At 39.7% G+C, this 22,599-nt stretch overlaps 1 protein-coding gene across 4 annotated transcripts in view; it reads right to left on the reverse strand.

Annotated features, from left to right (window-relative positions):
• Positions 1 to 12,412: 12,412 nt before the first annotated feature.
• Positions 12,413 to 22,599, reverse strand: part of DPP10 (dipeptidyl peptidase like 10) — a 225,999-nt gene continuing 215,812 nt past the window's right edge. For all 4 annotated transcript variants that reach the window (XM_054381326.1, XM_054381325.1, XM_054381324.1 and 1 more), the window contains 6 exons: positions 21,441 to 21,495; positions 16,999 to 17,098; positions 16,139 to 16,197; positions 15,982 to 16,054; positions 14,009 to 14,082; positions 12,413 to 12,550 (listed from right to left, as the gene is read on the reverse strand). In XM_054381326.1, coding sequence (XP_054237301.1) covers positions 12,413 to 12,550; positions 14,009 to 14,082; positions 15,982 to 16,054; positions 16,139 to 16,197; positions 16,999 to 17,098; positions 21,441 to 21,495 — 499 coding nt within the window. The remainder of the gene's footprint in view (positions 12,551 to 14,008; positions 14,083 to 15,981; positions 16,055 to 16,138; positions 16,198 to 16,998; positions 17,099 to 21,440; positions 21,496 to 22,599) is intronic.

Here is a 22,599-nt window from a genome sequence, read left to right on the forward strand (position 1 = left end):
CACTTAATTACCATGATAACTGTTCATTTTTCTTTCTCTTCTGCTAAACATTTACTATTCCATGCACCACTCAACCTTGCCATCAGTGAGGATGGTCATCCATCAGGAGAAACCCACAGCAGTGACTTTAGCTTCCATCACATACTCCAGTCCCACCAGCCACCCTGGAGGAGATGCTCAGCTAGGAATAGCAAGGTAGCAATAAATTTCTCCTGTTTTTTATGCCCACCTCCTGACAAAGCAAAACACAATCAGCACTGCACTTCTGCCAAAAATATATGCTATAAGAATCAATACAAATAATTATTTTACCATACATATACTGCAAGCAGTTTGTTTTGCTTAATCCCTTTGCCCTTGCCTCAACAAAGACTCTGTTGGTACAGCATAAATAGATAATATGCCAATACATTAGATTAAAGTCTTTAAGGTAAATAAATCACTCTTTCATAACTTTTCACAGCACTGTGTGCCTATTCCTCTGCTTCACACATGGGGAAACAGAAAAACTGGTGGTCAGGTGGTGTTCTTATTGAGTTATAACTCCAAATGTCAAAAGTCAACCTGTGATACATCTGGAAATCTATGATGTAAACATTAAGCATCTGCAGTGAGAGAACAATACTGTGTCTATCAGTGCCCCACACCCCCATCAGCATTTGCACTGCTTGGCTCCAGTGCAGCTATTGTGGCCTTCCAGTATCTGAAGGGGGCTACAAGAAAGCTGGGGAGGAACATTTTAGGGTGTCAGGTAACAATAGGACTAGGGGGAATGGAACAAAAATAGAAATGGGTAGATTCAGATTGGATGTTAGGAAGAAGTTTTTCACCATGAGGGTGAGGAGACACTGGAACAGGTTGTCCAGGGAGGTGGTAGAAGCCGCAGCCCTGGAGGTTTTTAAGGCCAGGCTGGATGTGGCTCTGAGCAACCTGATCTAGTGTGAGGTGTCTCTGCCCATGGCGGGGGGGTTGGAACTGGATGATCCTTGAGGTCCTTTCCAACCCTAACAATTCTATGATTCTGAGATTCTAACTTCTAATCTCCCCTAGTACATTCAGATGCTGAGAAAAGGACATTATTAGCAAAGATTATAGGGCATAGTCTCCTCTCAGAGGAAATGGAAGAACCCTGCAGCATTCACTCAGTATTTTGTAGTACAACCAACACAGTTCCTTCTGTGCTGTCAGTGTATGACCTGCACCAGACTAGACGTTTTGGGTACCCACATTGTGGTTTAAATCTCTACAGCACTGAGCAGTGCCTTTGACCTCAGCTGACTTGCTGCTTTTCTTGCAGCTGTTCAACAGCTTGTCATTTGAAAGCTGGCCAACAGAAGCACTATACAGCTGGCACAGCTGGCTTATTTGTATGTTAGGTCTGGTCACTTGACTTTTTCATCTAGGTAAAAAGACAGGATTTGGAATCTTTCTTTCTAATAGCCAAAGCATTGTAAATCACACAAAATTAGCTGTATCACTTTCAGTCCTTAAACCCATTTCTGCTCCAGCATTTTAGCTCTGTTCAGCTCTACTCCTTTTTCAGGCATAAATGCTGTGGCTGTAATCCTAAACCAAACCCCTTCTACAACTGTGCATTTAGGGGCTTGGTCCTTTGGGAAGGAGTACAGGGCAGATCTTATCACTTCTTCCCTTGTAAACAGTGATTACCAGCACAAAGACCTGAGAACAAATGTCTCCTGTTCTGAGGGAAGGAAAAGTGCTGGTGTCAGAGCTGCTCTCCAGGAGCATCACTTTCCAGATGCCTTTTTTTTCTTTTTTCCAGAAGATGACATGTATCACTTCTCTCACATAACAATAAAAATGGTTCTAGCTCCAGACCCCCATTGCAGTGCAACTTAATGATATAGTTTGCTTGCATTCAAGAGTTTGTTAAAGAAAAATTTAAACTAATGGGAGCTGGATCCAGTACTGGAGGAATAACAATCCACAGCGTGAACACATCACAAGTGTGTTCCTTGGTTTTCAGTAAACATATTTCCCCCCCACTCTAAAGTCTGCCACAAAGCAAAGCCCAAAACAGGAGCTGAGGAAGAACTGAAGGCTTCTCTGGCAACATCATCAAGATGTAGCTGTAGAAATGACAAACTTCAGCTATGACTCTAGATAAGTGCTCTTAAATCTTTTGCACTGATAGCTACCATATCTTATAATACAGTTTGCATATCAGTATTTCTGAGACATGTTCTCTTAGCTTCCCAGGGTGCCATGCCCACACTATGGCAATTACAGAGGAACCAAGACTGATATGCTGACAAATGCCATGACAGTCAGCTATCTCTGCAGATGGATTAAACCATCAAATATATTGAAAAGTGGGTAATTATCACTGAATTCATTTTTAACACACTTGGAATGATTGCTTTTTTTTTTTTCCCCAACAAAGCCATAATCCTAAAGTGAGTTACAAGAATAGCTTAGGTTTGCTTTTTATTTTCCATCTTTTGTGGACAGAAGGGGCTAGATATGGCAGATACCCTTAAGCCATCACCTCAGCAGAGGCAAAGAACATGATGAGTGTTTCATTCTCTCCAGCATCAAGAGACTGAAACAGACTGGTCCTTACCAACAGGATTTGAGGACTCTCTGCATCTTTTCAGCTGGACAGACCAGCAGGGCACATGCAACAACACTGCTTGCAAGTCAACTGTCTCCGTCCTGGGGGATTTGTTGTATTACAGTCCTCCTAAAATAAATTTACAATTTGCATTCTCTGGAGGCACTAAAAATAAATAAATAAAAGCTATGGGACTTGTATCATGTCTGACAGTGGATAACTAGAACATGTACAGAGTATTTGCCACCCTTTGCAGAAATGAGCTGGACATCCTTACCCTATTGCAGATTTATGTTCATCATTAACATGCACCCCAGCACCACACACAGCCCACCTCGAAGAGAGACACCACAACACCTGGTGTTTGTGTGCAAACCACTCCAGAAGGTTTACAAATTCAATTAAGAAAAGAAGCAATGAGCTGTGGCAGGAAAGATAAGTGTTATATAGGCAGGAAGGCATTACTTACAGTGACTAATCTGCAGGCATGACTCAAGTGACTGTGTGGAAGTAGAGAGAGCAAAAGAGATTCACGCCATGTACAGCAAAGGAATCCCACAAGCTCATGGCAGGCATGCACATGGCATAAACCCTGGGCATTACACAGTGCAGGGCTTTGCCAAGCCTTCAGAAGTCCCAGCAGAGACTCTGGACTAGGTCTGGACCCAACACCACAGCACAAGAGGCAGGTATCACACACCAAGTCTGAGAAGTACATAAAGCTGTGTTTGGAGCAAGTGGGGAATGAGTAGAGGCTCTTCATTTGCAGTGCCTGGGACACTTAAGGAGGTGCTGCAGCACCCCAAGGAAGTGAAGGGGCAGAGGCAGGGAGAGGCAAGAATCAGACCACCCTTTGGCTCCTTGCTCCTGGCAGTTCCAGGCAACCCAGCCCCAGCCCCCCATCAAAGTTGCACACCCTCTTCCCCTGGATGTTGTCCCTGCAGACAAGATTTGCTCTAGCTCTGGTTGTACCCAGATGAGGAGGCCACAGTTCCAAATGCTTACTAAGTGTTGTGATCAAGAGGAAGCATTACTGGTGCAGTAATGATAACTTTGTCTATGTAAATGTGGTGTTTCCTTTGCAAACAAGATTTTTGAGCATAAGTAGCAGCAGGGTTTCTTTGGGAAGATGGAAAGTCTATCTACAACAGTATGTACATAGACTTTGAATATGATAGGAAACCAGTTCTTAACAGAAAAGTTACCATTTATAAACCTGAAACATTTCTAGAACACACTATATTTGTGTGATTTACCCACAGCAACATTTCTACACAGAGCATTGTCTGCCATTTGAGGTTGGAAGCTGCTTTTCCAGAATACATATTTAGCTGTCTTAAGTATCACACATAAAAGATGCACTGCACTTTTCTCTGCCTTGCCAGCACTGTATTTCAAAAACTGCTCCTATAAATTATTGAACTGCTTATTTATTGCAGCACATCTTTGTGGGCTTTTCTGGAGGAGAAAGGAGAGGCTTCAGCCAGTACGTGCTCACCTCAGTAGACCTACAGACACAGACCTTCCCTTCCCTACCCCCTCCCATCACCAGATTTAGAATGTTTTTGTATAATGGCTATATAGAGGGAAATCAAAGAACTAAGTCACAAATTTTAAGCATGGTCTGCAGCACTGTCATCCATTGTGGAAAAGGACCAGGAACATGCAAGAGGTGGCACCTGAGGCTGCAATGTATCCCTGTTAGACAACAAAAGCCACCTGCTGCTTCTGCCCATCACCCCCTTTTGGCATGTGAAATAATGTTAACTGTAGAATAGTAATGACTTGGAAACATCTTCCACGAGCAATTCTGACTCAGTTTAAGTCCTTATATGTGAACAGAGATCTAGTTTTTAAATGCTCTTAATCAAAGTTTTGTTTAGTCTTTAAAAGACAGGAGTGGAAGACTTCTGTTCAGGGTTGGCTCACTCCAGCTGTAGTTCTCTTTTACCACCCTTCAAATACAGTTTTTGAGGTTTTGACTTTTCAGACACTCCACATGAAGGCCCCTTACTGAAAACGCACTACTGCTTGGTTCATCTACAACAGTTTGTATTCAAGGACTGTGCTCCTCTCCTCATTTATTTGATACTTTGCCAAACAACAGTAAGTTGTCATAGACCAGCTTGCAAACAGACTCCTAGTCTCTTCTGTTTCTGTTGGGCAGTCAGGAGTCAGAAACAACCTAAGCCCCTCTGGTTTTCTTCAGGAGCATTTTCATTTTAACACATTTTCTGGTATTTAAAAATCTTATTTAAATCAGACTTGAAGGGTTCCTGAGTTTTTTTATTGCCTCCTTCAATTTTGCCCTGTTTGGAATAAAAGGAAGACTTCTGTGGGGTGCATTTGTAGAGTTTGACAACCCCACCTATTGCATTTTAAATTACTACTACTTCACACACAGACACACACAGTTAAAATGTAAAACTAGTTTGACGTATGTAAAGTTGCCACATGTCTTAAGAGTCAGAGAAAAAAAACCATAATTATTGAAAACATAAAATAGTATTAAAATGATTGATGGTTAGATAAGCAGCAGCTCCCTCACAGCATTCTCCCTCCAATTGGTTCTTAATGCAGGACAGAGAAGTGCTTATCCTGTGTGGTTTCCACCATGATTTCTTTCCCTGCCAAGCACACAGTGAGTGGAGGACTGGAATACACACCCTGTCCTACAATTAAGCACCATCACTGACTTCCCAACCACTTCAGGGTCATGAGGACATCCTCAGGCCCACTTCAGGAAACTCCGCTCTCTCCTTTCTCCCTTTGATGAGCAGGATTTAACCACCCACCCTCTCCAGAACAGCCCTGTAGAGGCATGAGAGGAAATCTGAGAACCAGCTTCCTCTTATCTCAAATATTGCCCCAAACTCTTCAGTTGAAACCCCCCTGTTTCCCAAGGACAAGCAGGCAAAGTGGCTGTCCTTTCAAACTAGCATCTGCCTTTCTCTCCCTCCTTTGCTAAGGAGGCGTTTGGACTGCTGCTCCCCCTCCTCATGGGTTCTCTTTAATGCCTTCTCTAGTGGCATGGGAAAGCAAGTCAACCATTAAGAGAAGACTCTGACATAGTCTTCTTGTCAGATTTCATGTTGTGCAACTCCCCAGCACTAGAATTTTTTGGCACTCAGCCTCACACATTTGGTCTCTGCTATGATTAATGAATACTCATTAGAATACCAAGGGAATTAAACCTTCTCATCCTATTCTCATTACATCATGTTAAGATAGAGAAGAGTCTCGTCCTAATGCATTTATGAGCCACATTTCAATTTCTTCACTCAGGTTAAATAGCATCTTGCTCTGTTTTCCCACTCTGGTGATGGCTCTTCATGAAGCACTGTGCCACTTGCTGCAATTAGCTGAATCTTCTGCTCTTCCAATTTGTCATTGCTGAGCTTACATTCTGGGCTTTGATTTTTTCTTTTTTTCTCTTTTTTTTTTTTTTTCTCCGTGAAGAAAGTGTACTGGTAGTCAGCTCAGGCCCCTCTTGGAAAAATCTGACCACAACCTTGCTTCTAGCCCCATCTCAGAAACAAATTCTTGAACCCAAAAATGGAGGGAAAGCAAAGGTACACAATTTGACAGACGCTTTCACAGTGCTCCATTAAGACTGAAAGTTCTGCCTAAATCGGTTTGCCACACTGCCTTTTTTTTTGCTGGACTCTGAGTAGACTGCAAAATGATTGTACTTGTTCCCTCATTTGTAGTTTTCAGCTTCCTAGGGTAATGTGTATGTTGCATGTGATGTTCTATAAAACCTCCTTTGAATATTTCACTGGTATTCAAATTCTCTGTATTTCCACCAGTATTTCTTACAAAAATACATAATCCCCTCTCCCTCTGTCTTGGTGCAGTACAATTTCCATTCCCATTTTAAAAGCCCAATAAATGTAGTGTCTAGTACAACCCAAAAGGAGAAACAGTTGACAATGTACATAGCTGTAAAGGCAAGTGTTTTGCAAAACAGAAGCTTTCACTGTAACTGCTTCATTAGGATGTGGAAAGACATTTAACAATTCCTCTCTTGTAATGATTATCTGAAAGGTAAGATACAAATTAAACACAGGACTACAAATCCTTGAGAAACCATGTAATTCCTAATTGTTTTGTGAAAATGCCCGCATGTTCTGGCTCTCCTGCTTTAGTTTGCAGTTTTACTGAACCAAGCTTTGCTACATTTGTCTCTAAGGTTCCTGGGACTTGTGGTACACACTACATTGCATCTTAGAGCCAGAGCTCTGAATAGAGCAACATACTGCAATGAAACCTCTCTTGGCTTGTCTCTTCACAACACTTTCACCTCTCTCTGAATGGTGCTGAAAACCTTCTCAAAAATGGACCCTTCACATTGCTTGTCAAATGCTGATGCTGGGAAAAGGCTGACAGGTGCTGCTGCAAAAAAAAAAAAAAAAACAAACAAACAGTGAGCCTCTTCAGATGTGGTCTGTTATTTTGGAAGGATTTGCTCATTTTATGAAAACAACTTTTCCACAATATTCACAGAGATAAAATGTTCTGTGCATATAGTCCTTTTTTTTTTCTTTTTTGCCCCCAGCATTTACAGACTCTGCCAGAGCTGTAATTTCTGCCAGCTGCTCTCTCAGCTGGAGGTTGGTTGAGTGCACCACCGAGTGCCCTGCTTGAGCTCTCCAACCTCACCTCTGCCTAACTGAAGAATAGTGGGGAGTCTGTACTGCTCAGTTATTAAAAAAAAAAAAAAAAAAAAAATCTTATTCCTGATGTAACAATTCCACGTCAATTGCATTCCTGTTCTAGTGTTCTGAATCCCTGCTGGATCCAGAATGGACTTTGATCCTCTTTCACAGAGAGCTGCAAAGTCTCTGCACTGGGTAGAGGACAGGACCATCTGCTTATGCCCTACCTGAGCCTTCTGGACATCATGTCTGTCAACATCTAAATCCTCTTAGAAAAAATGCTGACAGCTGTACTCTGAGCTCACTTGTGACATAAAATACCTTTCAGCAGAAAACTTTCCTTAGGGAAAACTTTCTGAGTAAGTTCCTACCAGTTCAAATTATATTCCTTCTGCTGGTTTTATCAATCAGAAGCTGCTTTTCAATTTAAAAAAAAAAAAATTCCCCCTTTGGTCATGAAATCTAAAAACGGGCTGTTAGCAATTTATGGGATATTTAAATTAAATAGAATTGTACATAACACCCATGCCCTCATGAGGTATAGCCATTATTAAATCAATTTTGTTGTTGTTGAGTTAGGCCAACGTAAAGGCAGGATATTGGATTTCTAAAGCAATTACACAGGCAAGAAGTCTAGCCTGGCGTTTAATGGAAACTTTGGTCTGCATACACTCAAGTGGTTTAATTTCCTTAATTCTATCCAAATATCTGATCAGCTCAATCTAACAGCATTGTAATTTTCAGGCACTGGAAAAGAGACGCTTATTTTACTTACCACTGCACATTTTGGTACTAGATTTGTAGGAAGCATGTTGTGTAACCTCCCTGGTGAGTGAATCATCAACACTCACCTCCTTGAAGCCTCCTCATCATCACCTACCTCCTTGAAGCCAGCCTCCTCCTCGACTTTCATGTATGAAATGCAGCAGATAGAAGTTTAACTAAATCCTTTGCTTTTCAAAGCTCCAGGCACCTTGGAAGTTATGACTCTCCTTAGCCATATCCCACGAGCTCCCCATATTCTGAAGCACTCTCTTATTCAAAGGGAAAAGAGTAGGGACCTTAGAGTAGGCACTGAAAGCTGTTATGCAGAAGATGCACCTGTAATCAATACCCGTGAGGTTCTTTCTTCCCCAGAGGCAACACACTTGACAGCAGGAGTTACTTGAAGTAAATATAAAATGCTAGGACCACTGCACCTTGCCTATGTTTTTTTTCAGGCTGTGCAAAAGGAACTGGCAGTCTCCTTGGGCCAGTCTTCCTCTTGCTTCATTTCTTCAGCAGTATCTAACAAACCTGCTATGAGGGATACGAGGTTGTACCTTGTATCCTTTGTGCTTTATAAAGGAGCCAACACTCAACACTCCCAGGTTTCCAAGGAGAATCTTTGGCTTCTGATCAAATATGAGCTCTTCTGTCATAAAAGGCACATTTCTCAACTAAATGAACCTAACTGAATCCATACTCAAAATAACTGCCAGAGCTGAGAGAACAGAGGCAATCATCTTCATTTTCAGACATTGGTAGATCTACATATGCCAAAACCACTAGAACAATGAGCAGCTGGATATAGCAAATCATGGCAGACATTGATCAAACCAGATCATAAGTAATTCTGTCCTCACTGCAAAAAGATTAAAAAAAAAAATAAAAATAATCGGCCTTTCTTTGTACTTAATAATCTGAAAAAAATAATTCCAATCAACATGTAGTTACTCCTGATTTTGTAATATGATTGAAATTTCAATATGACCTACAGATTTCATACATTTTGCAAGTCCTAATGGCAGAAAAAAGGAGAGAGGAAATCAAGAAGATAGAGATAAGCTCTAGCAAGCAGTAAATGGATATGCTGATTCCCTAGCTTTGCATAAATTAAGAGGACTAGTCTCCTAAGTGTCATATTTTAAGGAAAGACGAATCAAACAGTAGTTTTTCAGATCTAAAACGTGATCACAGTGCTTAACAATGGGTAAAATACAAAAAAAAAAAAAAAAAAACCCTATGCTTTTCATGCCATTTGTGTGCAATGTGTACTAATTTTCCATCAATACTAGAGATCACATAGACTAATTAATGAGTGATTGCTGTTAGTTATGCATACAGAATCCAATAGCAATACTCAGCTGTGCTGTAAGTGGAAGAAATATTTGAACAAGCTAGCAAGAGTAGAGAGAACCCTTGAATCAAATTCTTCAGTCTAACTAGAAACTAATGCTCCTGCAATACCTAAATTTAACACATACAGCAAAATTTCAGTAAACCAACTTAAATCTGTCTGATGCTCACCTTTGTATACACATTTTTATAAAAATACCTGTATTTGTAGAACAAGAGTGAGAAATACTAAAACCATAAACAGCATACCACATTTCCACCCAGATAACCCATGTTTCAGATGACACACTTTTAAAACGCTCCAGGGTCCCCTGGCAAAAGCACTCTCACAGAAGCCACATCCTCACATCACTTTTCATATTCAGGTAAACTGATCAAGACTGGAGATCAAATGTTGGGGTAGGAAGCATGGGGAATGGGAGCCTGAAACAGAGCTATGGGGAAAGGAAGAGACAAGGGGTGGGTCCCACAGATCTGGTATAAGGTATGTCCTGAGCACATGCATAATCCCATCCCTGGAGGTGTTTAAGGCCAGGCTGGATGAGGCTCTGGCCAGCCTGATCTAGCGTGAGGTGTCCCTGCCCATGGCAGGGGGTTGGAACTGGATGATCCTTGTGGTCCCTTCCAACCCTGACTGATTCTATGATTCTATTGCTGTTTATTTTCTATTGCAGGTAACTAAAGGCTGTATATGTTTAATGCAGCAAATCTGAGCACCTGGTGGCTGTCTGACAGCCAACACATACTGGGGTAGAGTAACCCATTTCACCTAGCCTCCACAAGCTGAGTCTGGGTGGTATGCTCAGGGTGTGCACACAGCTTGTGCTTTCGTTGTCTGCTGTTTGCCTCAAATCAGGGCAAAAAGTCTCCTTGAATACAACTGGATAAAGACCTAATTGACTGTGTTTGGTCAGGAAAAGCATTGGTATTGCCAGGTGAGCTTTTATTAAGTAGTGGGTGTAATTTATAAAATCACAATCTAGAAGTCCTAGCCAATAGAAGACTCTAAAATGTTGCTCCTCTATAGAAAACAGTATTTGCACACCTTGTCTGAACTTTTCTCTTTTTGTTGTTGTCTTGTATGGCCTTACTGTTGTGCACATAGTAGCCTCCATACATATCTACTGTACTTAGACTATACATATGTACTCCATATTTACCACAAATACCACAAAGCAAAGCTGTACTTTGTGGCAACACTGGGAGCCAAACGAGATATCATTACACATTGAAATTGTATTAAACTAATTGAAAAATAGTTCACCATTGCTAATAAAACAAGATAAATACTAAACATTAAAAGACAGAGACTTTCCAGTGTTCCATAAACCCACACCTTTCAGACAAATCAATTAATTGCATCATAAAAGAAACGCTAGCTGTGAAAGAAAATATTCCAGAAGAAAGCAATGAGTAAAAAGCTTCAGGTGATTTTTTGATTACAATAAAAACAATTTCCATTCTCCATAAAATATGCAGAACTTTGCATCTTAAATAGTATAGTTACCTTCAAAAAATTACTTTCTTTTTAAACTTACAAGAAATTAAACCTTAATTGGGTAGGAAAGTATTTGGAATATATCCAGAAAGAAAAAAAAATACTGTATCTATTCTCATGTAAGTGGCACAGCATCTGTCAAGAGCTTTCACATACCTTCAGGAAGTTATCTCAAATCAAGTCACCACAGTACTTGATTTCAGTGATCAGAGTTAATATTCTGCAAACCCAATCTGGCTGCCTTGTTGATTCCATAGTTTAAATTTCTACTGCTGTAATTCACCTTGGCAAATAAATGGATGTACGAGGGGCTCACCCTCTGAATAAATAATAAAATTTAACTTCTCTGGAGCTTCCTTTGCCTTGAATAAGAAACATTTCATCTCTTTGTGATGCTGTTGAATCAAAATCCTTTTGCAAGAAACTTAATGAACAGCTCTGGAATAAAAACTAATGGTGTGTTCTGTCTTTGTGCAGCCACCTCGACGAGCATTAGAGTTACATCTAAGATCAAGGGGAAGAAGAGGAAGATGCACTATACAAAATACGTCTTCATTTGAAGAGTAAAGTATTACTCAGTGGCATTATACATTGTTAATAAAGTTTCTTTATCTGAAACTATAATTTAATATTTATGTATCTAATTTACATGTGACAAAGTAGCATATTCTAAAATCAGAGTGAAACCAGCAAACTATTAACTACTATAAACAATACTGAAACACAACTCAAACATATTTTAAGCAAACAATGGACACATTTTGGACTGGGGAAAGATTTCAATTGCACATATTGTTTTAAATACATCTGTTAATTATGTCTTGAAAAAAAAAAAATTATCTTTGAGCCCAGAAAGATTTTCTGCCTGGGGAGTCCTGGGTATACACATAAAGATCCATAGTACACTACCAAGAAGACCCTTATTGGTTACTAGTAGGTAGAGTAATAATAGTGAATGCTGAAATTGGGAAAAGAAACCATCTTCAATATCAGTGATATATGATGTACTAGACAATATATCCCCTTTGAGCAGAAACTAGAGAAAATATCGTGCCCTTTATTATCTCTGTGGTTTCTTATGCGTAATAGGAGAGCAAAAGAATTGCACTTATTGTAACTTTACAGTAAAGTGTTAGATTGCAGCTCACCTTTAAAAATATTAGTGGCCATAATACTTATGAGAGGTTGTGCATTATGCAAGGATGAATAAAGATGTGCACTTAAATTAAAAAACGAGCAACCACTTACAGAACCAACAGTGAGGCTTAACATAACAAACATGCACTAACCCTACACTTATGCAAAACTAAGTTCTTCCAGGAAACTGTAACCAACTGTTGACCTTCCACAAAGGTAAAGGTTTTGTCCCTTGGTAATATGTTTGGACTTTTGTAGTTGAATTCCAGTTTATTAGCTCATGGTCTGTAAATGTGCTGTTCCGCTGTGATATCCTTTAGCTGCCCTTGAGCTTCTGCAGAATCTGCAATCTTACAGTCACTTTTATTTAAGGGTTTTATTGAGCCACAAAGTAAGTCCCCTTCAGTACTACACAAGTAAGCTTCCTTATTCATCCTCTTCAGGTTCCTGTGGTAAAATTGGCGTCTCCTCCTTTAAACAAGCACTAAAAAACCCAAGGATTGTGCTGTAAAGGTGATATTTGCTTTTCTCAGATGCAATGGTATGACCTTCATCCGGGTAGATCTAGCAGAAGAGAAAGGAAAAAGTAAATAGTTTTTAAAAGGCCTTCCAAATATTTAGGCTCTAATTTTCTTTCTCAGATTTTCAAAATGTTTTAGATGACAACAGGATGATAATATTTGCTTTAAGGCATCAAGGAAAGCTAATAAAACTCAAAGTAAAACTAATTATTTGGAATATAAACCTACATAAAACAACCACAGCAGTGGGATCTGCAGAAGTGAAAAAAAAAATCATATTCTCAGTCATTGTGCTTACAACAGTTTACTTAGCTGGCATTTTCAATAGTGTCTAGGCATCCAAATCCCATTAACGTCAACGAGGATTAATTACCTCATGCTTTTAGGGACCTCTCAATATTCCAGCTCCTAAGTGTTCAGTGAAAAACCTTTTTATTCATATTTTTAACTACCTTCCTATCTTATCTAAAGCCCATCATGTCTCTCCTAGACATTTTTATCTCTCAATTCAAATTCCACTAGAAATTTCTCCCAAGGGAGGCTGAACAAAAATTTGTGGGCTTAATGAAGAATTCCAGGCCACAGGGTTCAGGACAGGAGACTTGCAGCAGCCTGAGGCAAAAAGCTTCAGCTGCTTCCTCAAACTCAGGTTATCACCAGGTTGCATGAGAATGGTTCAGAAGAGCTCTTCTGAGATACTTCTGTCATTCCTGCTTCTTCATTTCTTCACATCACCTCAGCTGAAATCACAGGGACAGCTGGAACAGATCCTACCCTACTCAGATTTCACACAAAGTCCTTTTGCCTTGTCTCTTCTGCCCTGATGTGAGCTCACATGCTTTTGTGGAAACTACAGGTTCACCTAAGCTTCAGTAAGGTTGAGATTTGCTATGTGCAATATCAGAGATACGTGGAGAAGTGACCCAAAACCACACAGTTGAGTTATTCAAGAATGTTTAATGCAATCAGAACCCTCAGCCAGCAACATCAATGTATTCCATGGTCTGTGTATCAGCAGCTTGTCCTCTCCTCCTCACTTCAGCCTGTCCCCTCACAGCACCTTCATGCTCTGTAGGGCTGTGGTGAGAGGGAACAGTGCTCTTGCCTTTTTAGCTACCATTTTATAAATTTAAACATTGAAAATAAGAGGAAATTAGTTTCATGCAAATTAATACTTTTGTAGGCAAAATGGGACTAAAATTACATAGTGCATATGGACTCTAAAGCACTTTGTATAGTGTAGGATAAACAGGTGGGAAAAAAGAAAGACAGAAGAGAAGGAGCCCAAAGAGTGACGAGAAGATGAGGTCTATACTAAGAGTAAGAAAACCGAGGTTAAATGGAGTTTTAACTGCAAATTGAGGTAATACTAGAGACTAGAGTCTTTACTTTGTGTAAAGAAAAGACTTTGTGGTAGGGAGGGTCCTGCTTGGAGAAGAAATAGCAACATGAGGTTAAATGTTGAACAATGTTTATATGACATGCATATAAATGCACATACCTGCATAGTGTAATTAACTCCAGCTTTTATTAGATGTTTAATTAGTTCTGCTGAATGCTGAAAGTGGACTTTAGCTGCAAGATAACATTTGGATATTAGAAAAAACTACACAAATATGAAATATTTCTCTATTAAACAACTTTGGCCAAAAAACATTTCCAGCCTCTGTAATTAGCAGCTCTTAAGTTGATTACCCGGTCAGAAGTGCACAGCCCCATGAATAATAGTGATGCAGGGTGTAACAGCTGAGGTTCTAGAGAAGGAGCTGGATGCCCCAAGGGAAGCTATACTTTCCAGGCACTCCATAAGGACTCCTCTCTCTATACACACTGTGTGTATAGATTTACACAAGCTGTGATAGTTTAGAGGTGTGTAAAACCATTCTGTCCCAGCATCATGGCAGTTTATAATTGATTACAGGAAAGCACACTGGATTTTCTCTGTCTTGCACAGGGTTGTTACAGCCCACACTCCTCTAGGTAATGGACTTTCTGCAACGTATGAGTAACTTAATCTTTGTGTGGTAAAAACATGCAACTTTATTACCATGTCCCAGCCCTGCAGAACTTAGGCTGCAAGTGGGCTGGGTGGTGTTACTAGATGGGATATTAAGCAAGGGCAGCAAGCAATCAGAGTCCTAGTCTTGGGCACACTGAATTGCTCAGACACCTATCAGAGTCCCAATTCCCTCTAGCGTTGAGTTCAGAGGGGTAGAAATTGTTACTGCCTTCTACATCAGCAAAGTCTGAGACCTTTATGCCTGCTCAGTCATGCAGTATATCTCCTCTGTCTCTCTCTCCCCTGTTCTGGGGAGAAACACTGAACAGTGTTTTTACCCTTCTGATTACATTTGGGATCCATAGCATAAGTTTGACAATTTATGCTGGGGTGGTATGCTGACGGGTGCCAGCCTTACTGTGCCAACTGTGCATGTAGGCACTCTCCCCTCAGCCCTGCAGTGCAAGGTACTTATCGCTCCAGACTGAGGAGTAAAAAACCTTGTATTATCCCACATTCACCAGGAAAATTTCAGGGAAAGAAGTATGCATGTGAATCTTTACAGAGAAGCTTGTTGCAGCACTGTAATTTGTGCCTGCATCAAAGCTTGTTCTCTAGATGTACATCAGTTAAAGTTCAAAAACACATACTGTAGTTAAATTTGAATCTGTAATTACAATTTAACTTTTGACTGACATCTTATGTTTCCATTTAAAGTGCCAGAATTTACTCTGCTTTACTTATTCTCTGCCTTAAACTACTACTGAAAGTATTGACGCTACTAAAAGGTTCCCTATAGTTTAATCTTCAGATGCTTTGGCACTAACTCTGTAATTAATTAGTTGAAAAGTTTAACTTCTTGTGTGGTGCTGTTCCTCACCACGTGTACTGATAATTCTTTCTTCAATTGCAGAATCTCTGTGCATTTGAAATACCATTAAAAATGTATGTTGTTTTATTAATTAGAGGACACAGTCTCAAGCTGTACTAGGGGAAGTTTAGTCTTGAGATGAGGACAAAGTTCTTCATGGAGAGATTTTTTAGCCATTGGAATGGGCTGCCCAGGGAGGTGGTGGAGTCACCATCCCTGGAGCTGTTTGAGAGGGGATTGGACGTGGCACTTGGTGCCATGGTTTAGTAGTCATGAGGTCTTGGGTGACAGGTTGGACTTGATGATCCTTGAGGTCTTTTCCAACCTTATTGATTCTGTGATTCTGTAATAATTCATGGAGCACCTTTCACTAGCAAGACAGTAGTCTGAGATTTAAACAAATTAGAACACACAGCAACTAAAAGGTACAAACACTCAGCAAGGAAAAACATCATGAGTGTAGAATAAGAAGTGACAACAAAAACCTTGTCAGAGGGATAACAAAACTAAAGAGGTACTTGCTAGTTATGTGCCTCATCAGTCTTTGAATGCCTGCCTGTTAGAACCTCTGACTCCAAATACAATTGTGTCTCCAAATACTTACCATCAGCTGTCCCATGAACTATTAGCAAATTCGCTTCTTTTAAACCATGGAGATTGTGTAACACACTGGATGCCTAGTAAACAAATACAGAGGTTTAAGTGAATTGCATTTTAAGGGCAAAACGGTAATTTTCAATTACTTGTTTATACTAACCTACCTGATAGGTATTTTCCTCTTTTGATGGAAAACCAAGGTATCGTTCTGAAAAAGCTGATGCTATGAAATTAAAACCCAAAAGTTTGTGAATACATCAAAAAACCAAACCAATAACAGTAAAAACCCCCCAAACCTCACATCGGTTCTGACCTAGAAACAGGAGGACCTATTTAAGCCATGAAATCAACAAGATCTTAATTTACATGTACTGTTTAAAACTATTTAAATATGGTTTAAAACCACCTCACAACCAAAATCAAGCTGCCATAAAAAACCCAAACCAACCCAAGCAACCAAACAAAAAACCCCAACAAAACAAACAAAAGATAACAGCACAGTCCCCCCTCCCCCCAAACTCAAACCAAGCCAACTAAACAAAAACCAAAGGAAAAACTAACAGACCATTAAAGTACCCTGCTCTGATTTCCTGTATATCAGAGTTCACAGTCCACAACCTGTGCCAAAAACTTCACACACAGCACTAAACATCCTGTGATTGAATGACCACATGGTTGGTATCATAAGGAATTCAACACTGACCTTAACAGATTCATTCCTATTAAAAGTTTTGATTCAGGCTGATATACCTAAGGGATTCTTAGAAAACGTGGTGCCTGAGCGACTTTCAGTGGGAAATTGGAAACACAACTTCTTTGCAAAAGAAGTTACTGTATCTGCTGTGTTTTGATAAACCATCCCAATGTTAGCTGTCCCTTCCTTTAAGGGAGAGAACAAGAGAGTGAGGTGAAATCTAGTTGATACTGTTACATTATCTGCCCTTAGTTAAAGCTAATAGTAGCTCTCCAGATAAAAGATATTTTGAACAGACCATCACACAGGCAGAGGGCAGGGAATACTCACCATACAACCTCATGTCTGTAATAGGTGCCACCACAGCTCCACACTTGAAAAGCCGTTCACTGGATTTCAGGATCATTGATGCAATGTAGCCACCATATCCCTAGAAATGGAAATGAGACTGTGATTCATGGTGATTGATTATCTTTTTAGCAACACTCAAGTTAAAGGACATTTTGTTAATCCAGTGGCATAATTTCACATTGTGTATTTACATCTGCAAGAATTCTTTTTAAAGGAAATGTAAGCCTATAGTTAAGGATGAATAAAGATCTCCTTTGACCAGGTCATGGCCTTTAAATTAGGCAATTAATAATGACAAGTGTATTTCACTTTAAGCTCTGTAAATCCATCACAGCAGACTAGCCCATAGTTAGAAAAAGATTTGAAAATTACAGGAAGAAAAAACAAACCCAAATCAGTAATCAAAGGAAACGCTTTTAGGAACACACACTAGATGGGACTATTTGTACTCAGTTTGCTAATATAATTAATGTAGATATTTGCTATTTATCAAGATATACTGAGCATTTTGCTGACAGGACAGAGTATGAGAATGGGTGAAACACATTTGAACCTTCACAGATTGAATCCTATTGCTATTAAAAATGTTTCTGCTACAACATTGTCAAACATCCCACAGAGAGGTACAGATCCTGCACTGTTTTGCAGAAATACAAGCTGTATGCAGACACATTGCTCAACATTATGCTAATCTCTGGATGCCCTTTCTGGCCACAAAAGCATCCATCAGGCTGCCTTGATGCAAAGGAGGCAGCAGAGATGGCATGAAGAAGCTGGGAGAGATAGGGCAGGAATGTGCCCCACCACATTCATCTGTCCTTATGGCACATCTACCCTGCACATCATCATCAGGATGAATCATCTCTCCTGCAAAGTCTATAGTACAACTCCCTGGGAAGAGTTGTGACACAGAAGAAGTTACAAAAGCATCACTTTGCATGAAAACATGAAAGCTTAAACTTGAGACAACAGATTTCCCAGAAATGAGAGTGGCAATCTGTATCAGTATAGCTATAATCATTCCCAACCCATAGAAAATGAAATTCTGAGTTGTGGAATCTGGGGTCAATTATTTTCTCATATATTATGGGCTCTTCAAATTTCTCTATTTGCCACTTTTTCTTTTCCTTCATCAGAACTGGAAAATTGATTTTTTTGCAGGGATTTTTCATTGTTCTTTTGTGTTTGGCACAACAAATTTCTGGAAGAAGAAATTATCTTAGGATAGAGAAAAGAAAAATGTAAAACACCAACCAGGCCTAAAAAAGGATATTGCTCATCAAATGCTCACAGAGTTTTCAGCATGGACCTTGAATCCTGCCTGCTGCTCTTCTTCATCTCTAACTATTTAATGAATAGATTATTTCTGTAGAAGAATGGGAATAATTGAAAATCCTTTAGTATTAGCTAAGAAAAATAAGCAAAGAGGAGTATTCTTTGGAATTAACTTACAGTAAATGCAAACAAACCCACTAAAGGAAGACTCAGATATTCAAGGGAGTGTGAACAACTGAGTTATCACTTTTCCATTGAAATTACAGCCCAGGAGGACAAGAGCTGCCCAGAATTGTCCATGAGCAGAAGCAGATTTTATCTAAGAAAGAATTTCTGAGTGGGCACTGGCAATTTGTATAATTCAAAGATTTTAAGAGAATAGCAACTTTCTTCTGCCCCTGGGTTCTCTAAATTTGCTTTTGTTTAAAATTCCATTTGTGTGTTTCCCAGTAGCTCCACAGCACACAATTTCAATCCTAGGATAGCTATTGCCAGGTTATTTATTATTTATGCCATGTATTCATTAAGAGCTTGGTTTAATTCTCCTGGGAATGTCTGTCTTTGGTGCTTGTGCCTTTGCTGCCAGCCAGGCTTTCCATGACAAAGAATGTTACACAGTGAGACCACTTCACAGTGACAATGGAGAAAACAGATCATATGTCCTGATGTAAGGATATATGGTACCTCACCAGCTGGATTTCTGTGGTTACAGCCTAATTGCCATGTTCTCAAGAAGCTAGCTGGCTGGCTGTGAAGGTGTAATTCATGCTCAAGCTCTCTTTCTTCTTCAATGAATAAAAATGTAAACTATGTGGAAACACAATTTGCTATCTGAGAGTTCAGAAAGTCCCTAGGATTGTGCATTACTTGGGCTTGTACCCCTCACAGAGATAAGCAAGGTGGCAATAGCAGATTGCTTGGCATTCAGAGGCAGGTATTTTCCACACTGTGTCTTTCTGGACAGTCTTGTTACTCTTGTGCCTAATTCACAGTACTGATTGTGGCAAGGGTTCTATTTCTCTATAGTTCTAAAACCTCTTAAAAAGTGCCCTCACAGTGTGCAGAGTCCAGCTTTATGAGATGAGCATTAAGCAAATTCAGAGTCATCTTATTTTCAACTGAAGTGCATATTCTATTTCCTTGAGTAAGCCAAACTTAAGGCACTTAATAAAAAAAATCCCATCACAATATTGTACATAGTAAAAAGGAAATTATTTTTAAAGATTTTTAAATGATGACATAAGTAGTGTGGAGGAAACCACAGAAAGACATTAAGTAGACTTTGTTTTCCTGATTCTAAAACTGACTTTTGACTTTTATGAAATTTTGTTTGACAGCAGAAAACAACTCAGAGAGATTAATTTGGAAAGTGTGAATTTCCCTGAATTCAAGGCAATGTTGAAAGCTTATAGAATTTCCTTGTATTTGCACTTGATGTTCCCACATTTCCACCATTCTTTCTTCATTCTTCCAGAAAATCAATGCGGGGACATCATCACCATCATCATCAATACTTTGTGAAATAAAAAATATTTTTGGTGCAACTTTTGGCAGCTGTAAATGTAAAACATTCATGTAAAACCATGGTTACATGTATGCTCTATAATAACTCTCTCATCATGTCACTGCTAATAAATAAGGTATTGTTGAAACTCCTACTGAAAACCAGTAGAGATTTTCAAGTAGCAACAAAAAGAATTTCTGAAGTCAGAAACAACTGAGCAATTTGGGGTGCTTAGTGACTTAATTTCAGAAATGCCATTTTCAGTCACTTGTGGGAAGAAGAGATGAGGAAAAAAAGAGATGCTTCTATATGCACATACTTCCATATACGTTGGCAACAGGCACTAAAACCTTAATTGAAAGGTGTCCCATGATCAGTTGCTGGATGGAATCAGCCCACCATCCTCAGCAGGAAAATCTGACTGCTGCTCTGCAAATCAAATACTAGCTTTGATGCTACTGAAATTCTTTCAATGACAGCTTCTTCAGCTCAGTAAGTGTGGCATCAGCTTAAATCTTTGAGAAGGTCACATCCACATGGAACACCAATAACAGTCACAAACAGAATCTACAAAATGCTACCATGCAGGAGGTAAAAATATCCTCTCCTTGCCTTCAGACAGACAGGTAAAATGCTTTGCCCAAGGCTATGCAGCAAGTCAGCAGCAGAGTGCAGATGAGTATTAAGGGGTTTCATACTGGAATATATGCTGCTTTTGTAAATGATAACTGGGACATTCATCCAGGTATTTGATCATGGTTTCTCATTGCTTTGAAGTCAAAGACACAAAATGTGTTCATTTTTAAGAAATTAATTTTTTAAAAGAGGTTGTACACACTAGTTCATAGAGGGAGCAGAAGTTACGTGGTGTTTCCCATTGCTGGTTTTTAACAGACATCACTGAAATACTGTGTAGTTTCTTACGAAAGGTTAAGCCTTTGCATTTTGCTCTCACTCTTGGGGCAATGCCTCCCTGCCTCACACTGAAGCCTGCTGACATAATAGCAAAGGCGAGACTACAAGGTGGTGCAAAAAAGGAAGTTGTTGACAGTACCATAGGGCTGTTCCTCAGCTAACTTCAAGGGTCAGTAGAACATTCAGATATAAAAGTTGTATTAGAAGGATGTTAGCAATTGTTGGGGAGCTTATCAACATCTATAAATATCTGAGGGCTTGGTGTCAAGATGAAGGTGCCAGTCTCTTTTTGGTGGTGCCCGGTGATAGGGTAAGGAACAATGGGTACAAGCTAGAACACAGGAGCTTCCACCTCAACACAAAGAGACATTTCTGTACAGTGAGGGTGACAGAGCACTGGAACAGGCTGCCCAGGGAGGTTGTGGAGTCTCCTTCTCTAGAGACTTTCAAAATCTGCCTGGATGAGTTGCTGCGTGGCCTGTCCTAGGTGATCCTGCTTTGGCAGGGGTGTTGGACCCTGGAGGTCCCTTACATCCCCTACCATTCTGTGAATCTGTAACTGGAGTCAAAATGTAAGAGAGTAAGAAACAGCAAACAATGGATGTTTTCCCCCTCTCTTTTAGTAACTTAAATTGTCTTACAAAAATAGCTAAATATATTTATTTATGAACTGATACTATTTTCTTAAATAATCATGATGATACATCCTGCTATATTCACACATTACCTTTCCAAATATACTCAGTCTCTTAGGATCAATGAATGGCTGTTTCAGTAGTGATCTGAAAGAAAAAAAAAAACAAAGAAAAAAACCATTTTTTTTTACTTTGTCAATGTAAAATGGTAAATTATACTTACTGAATCTAATATGTAGAGAAATGTACTTGTACAGTAAGGATTTGTCATACATGCACATCAGGAAGTTGAACAAATAGAAGCATTATTGCACTGGGAAATGTGATTTGCTTTCTAATTCCTCCTCTATATGGCAATTAGTGTTGGGCTTATCTCATCTAACTCAAGATATGTGAATCTAAGCATCTTGAGTAAATTGTCCATTTACATCTGCTCTTCATTTAAAGGAGAGAAGAGAGACACCCCCAAAGAGCTTATCCTTCCCACCAGTGTTTTAAACCTCTCCCAGTCTGAGGAGAATCACTCTCCAGAACTGCCAGGATTTTCCACTGACTAGAGCTTAAATGACTGGCTTTGACCAGCTACCTAGTTTTTAGACAGCTAAAGGAAGGTGAGAGCAATACAACTTCTTGAATCTAGAAAATTATCCAAATAATTAATTCTCTCATCAAGGCCATTAATCAGGAACAGTAAATTTTATACAGGAAAGACAGAATTACCTGAGGGCAAAATCCAACTGCTTTTGAGGAGACAAAACTAGAAGCAGTACCTCCTCTCAGCCAAGGCCACCCTCCCCTTTTCTCACACAATGCATCCAAAAAAGAGTCCATGTGTTATTCAGCCTCAGACACCTTAGTATTTGAGCAGGGGGCTGTTCTCACAGCACAGCATATGGCCTGCTTCTGATGACCCTTTCACAATGGTCAGCTTGAATTGCTCTGCTCAGCCCATTCCTGACCAACAAGAACACCAGGAGGCCAGGTATGCTATGTCAGAGACAGTTGCCTACTCATGCAATGGCTGAAGCATCAACCCCTTTCATAAGAAGGAAAAAAAAACCCCAAAACATCTGCCTTAAAATCTGTCTTTTCTTGAGAATCCCCAGAAACATCTATCCAGACCTTGATATTAGCCAGTTTAACTTGGGCACCCTGAATAAAGAGTGCTGTCAAAGCCATGTATGATCACCCCACTGATAGAAATGGCTCTTTTTCTAGAGCTGGTGGATTTACCAGTCTAAGGAAGACAAT

The sequence above is a fragment of the Indicator indicator genome, chromosome 5 (assembly GCF_027791375.1).
Source record: "Indicator indicator isolate 239-I01 chromosome 5, UM_Iind_1.1, whole genome shotgun sequence".
In the NCBI taxonomy this organism is placed as follows: domain Eukaryota; kingdom Metazoa; phylum Chordata; class Aves; order Piciformes; family Indicatoridae; genus Indicator; species Indicator indicator.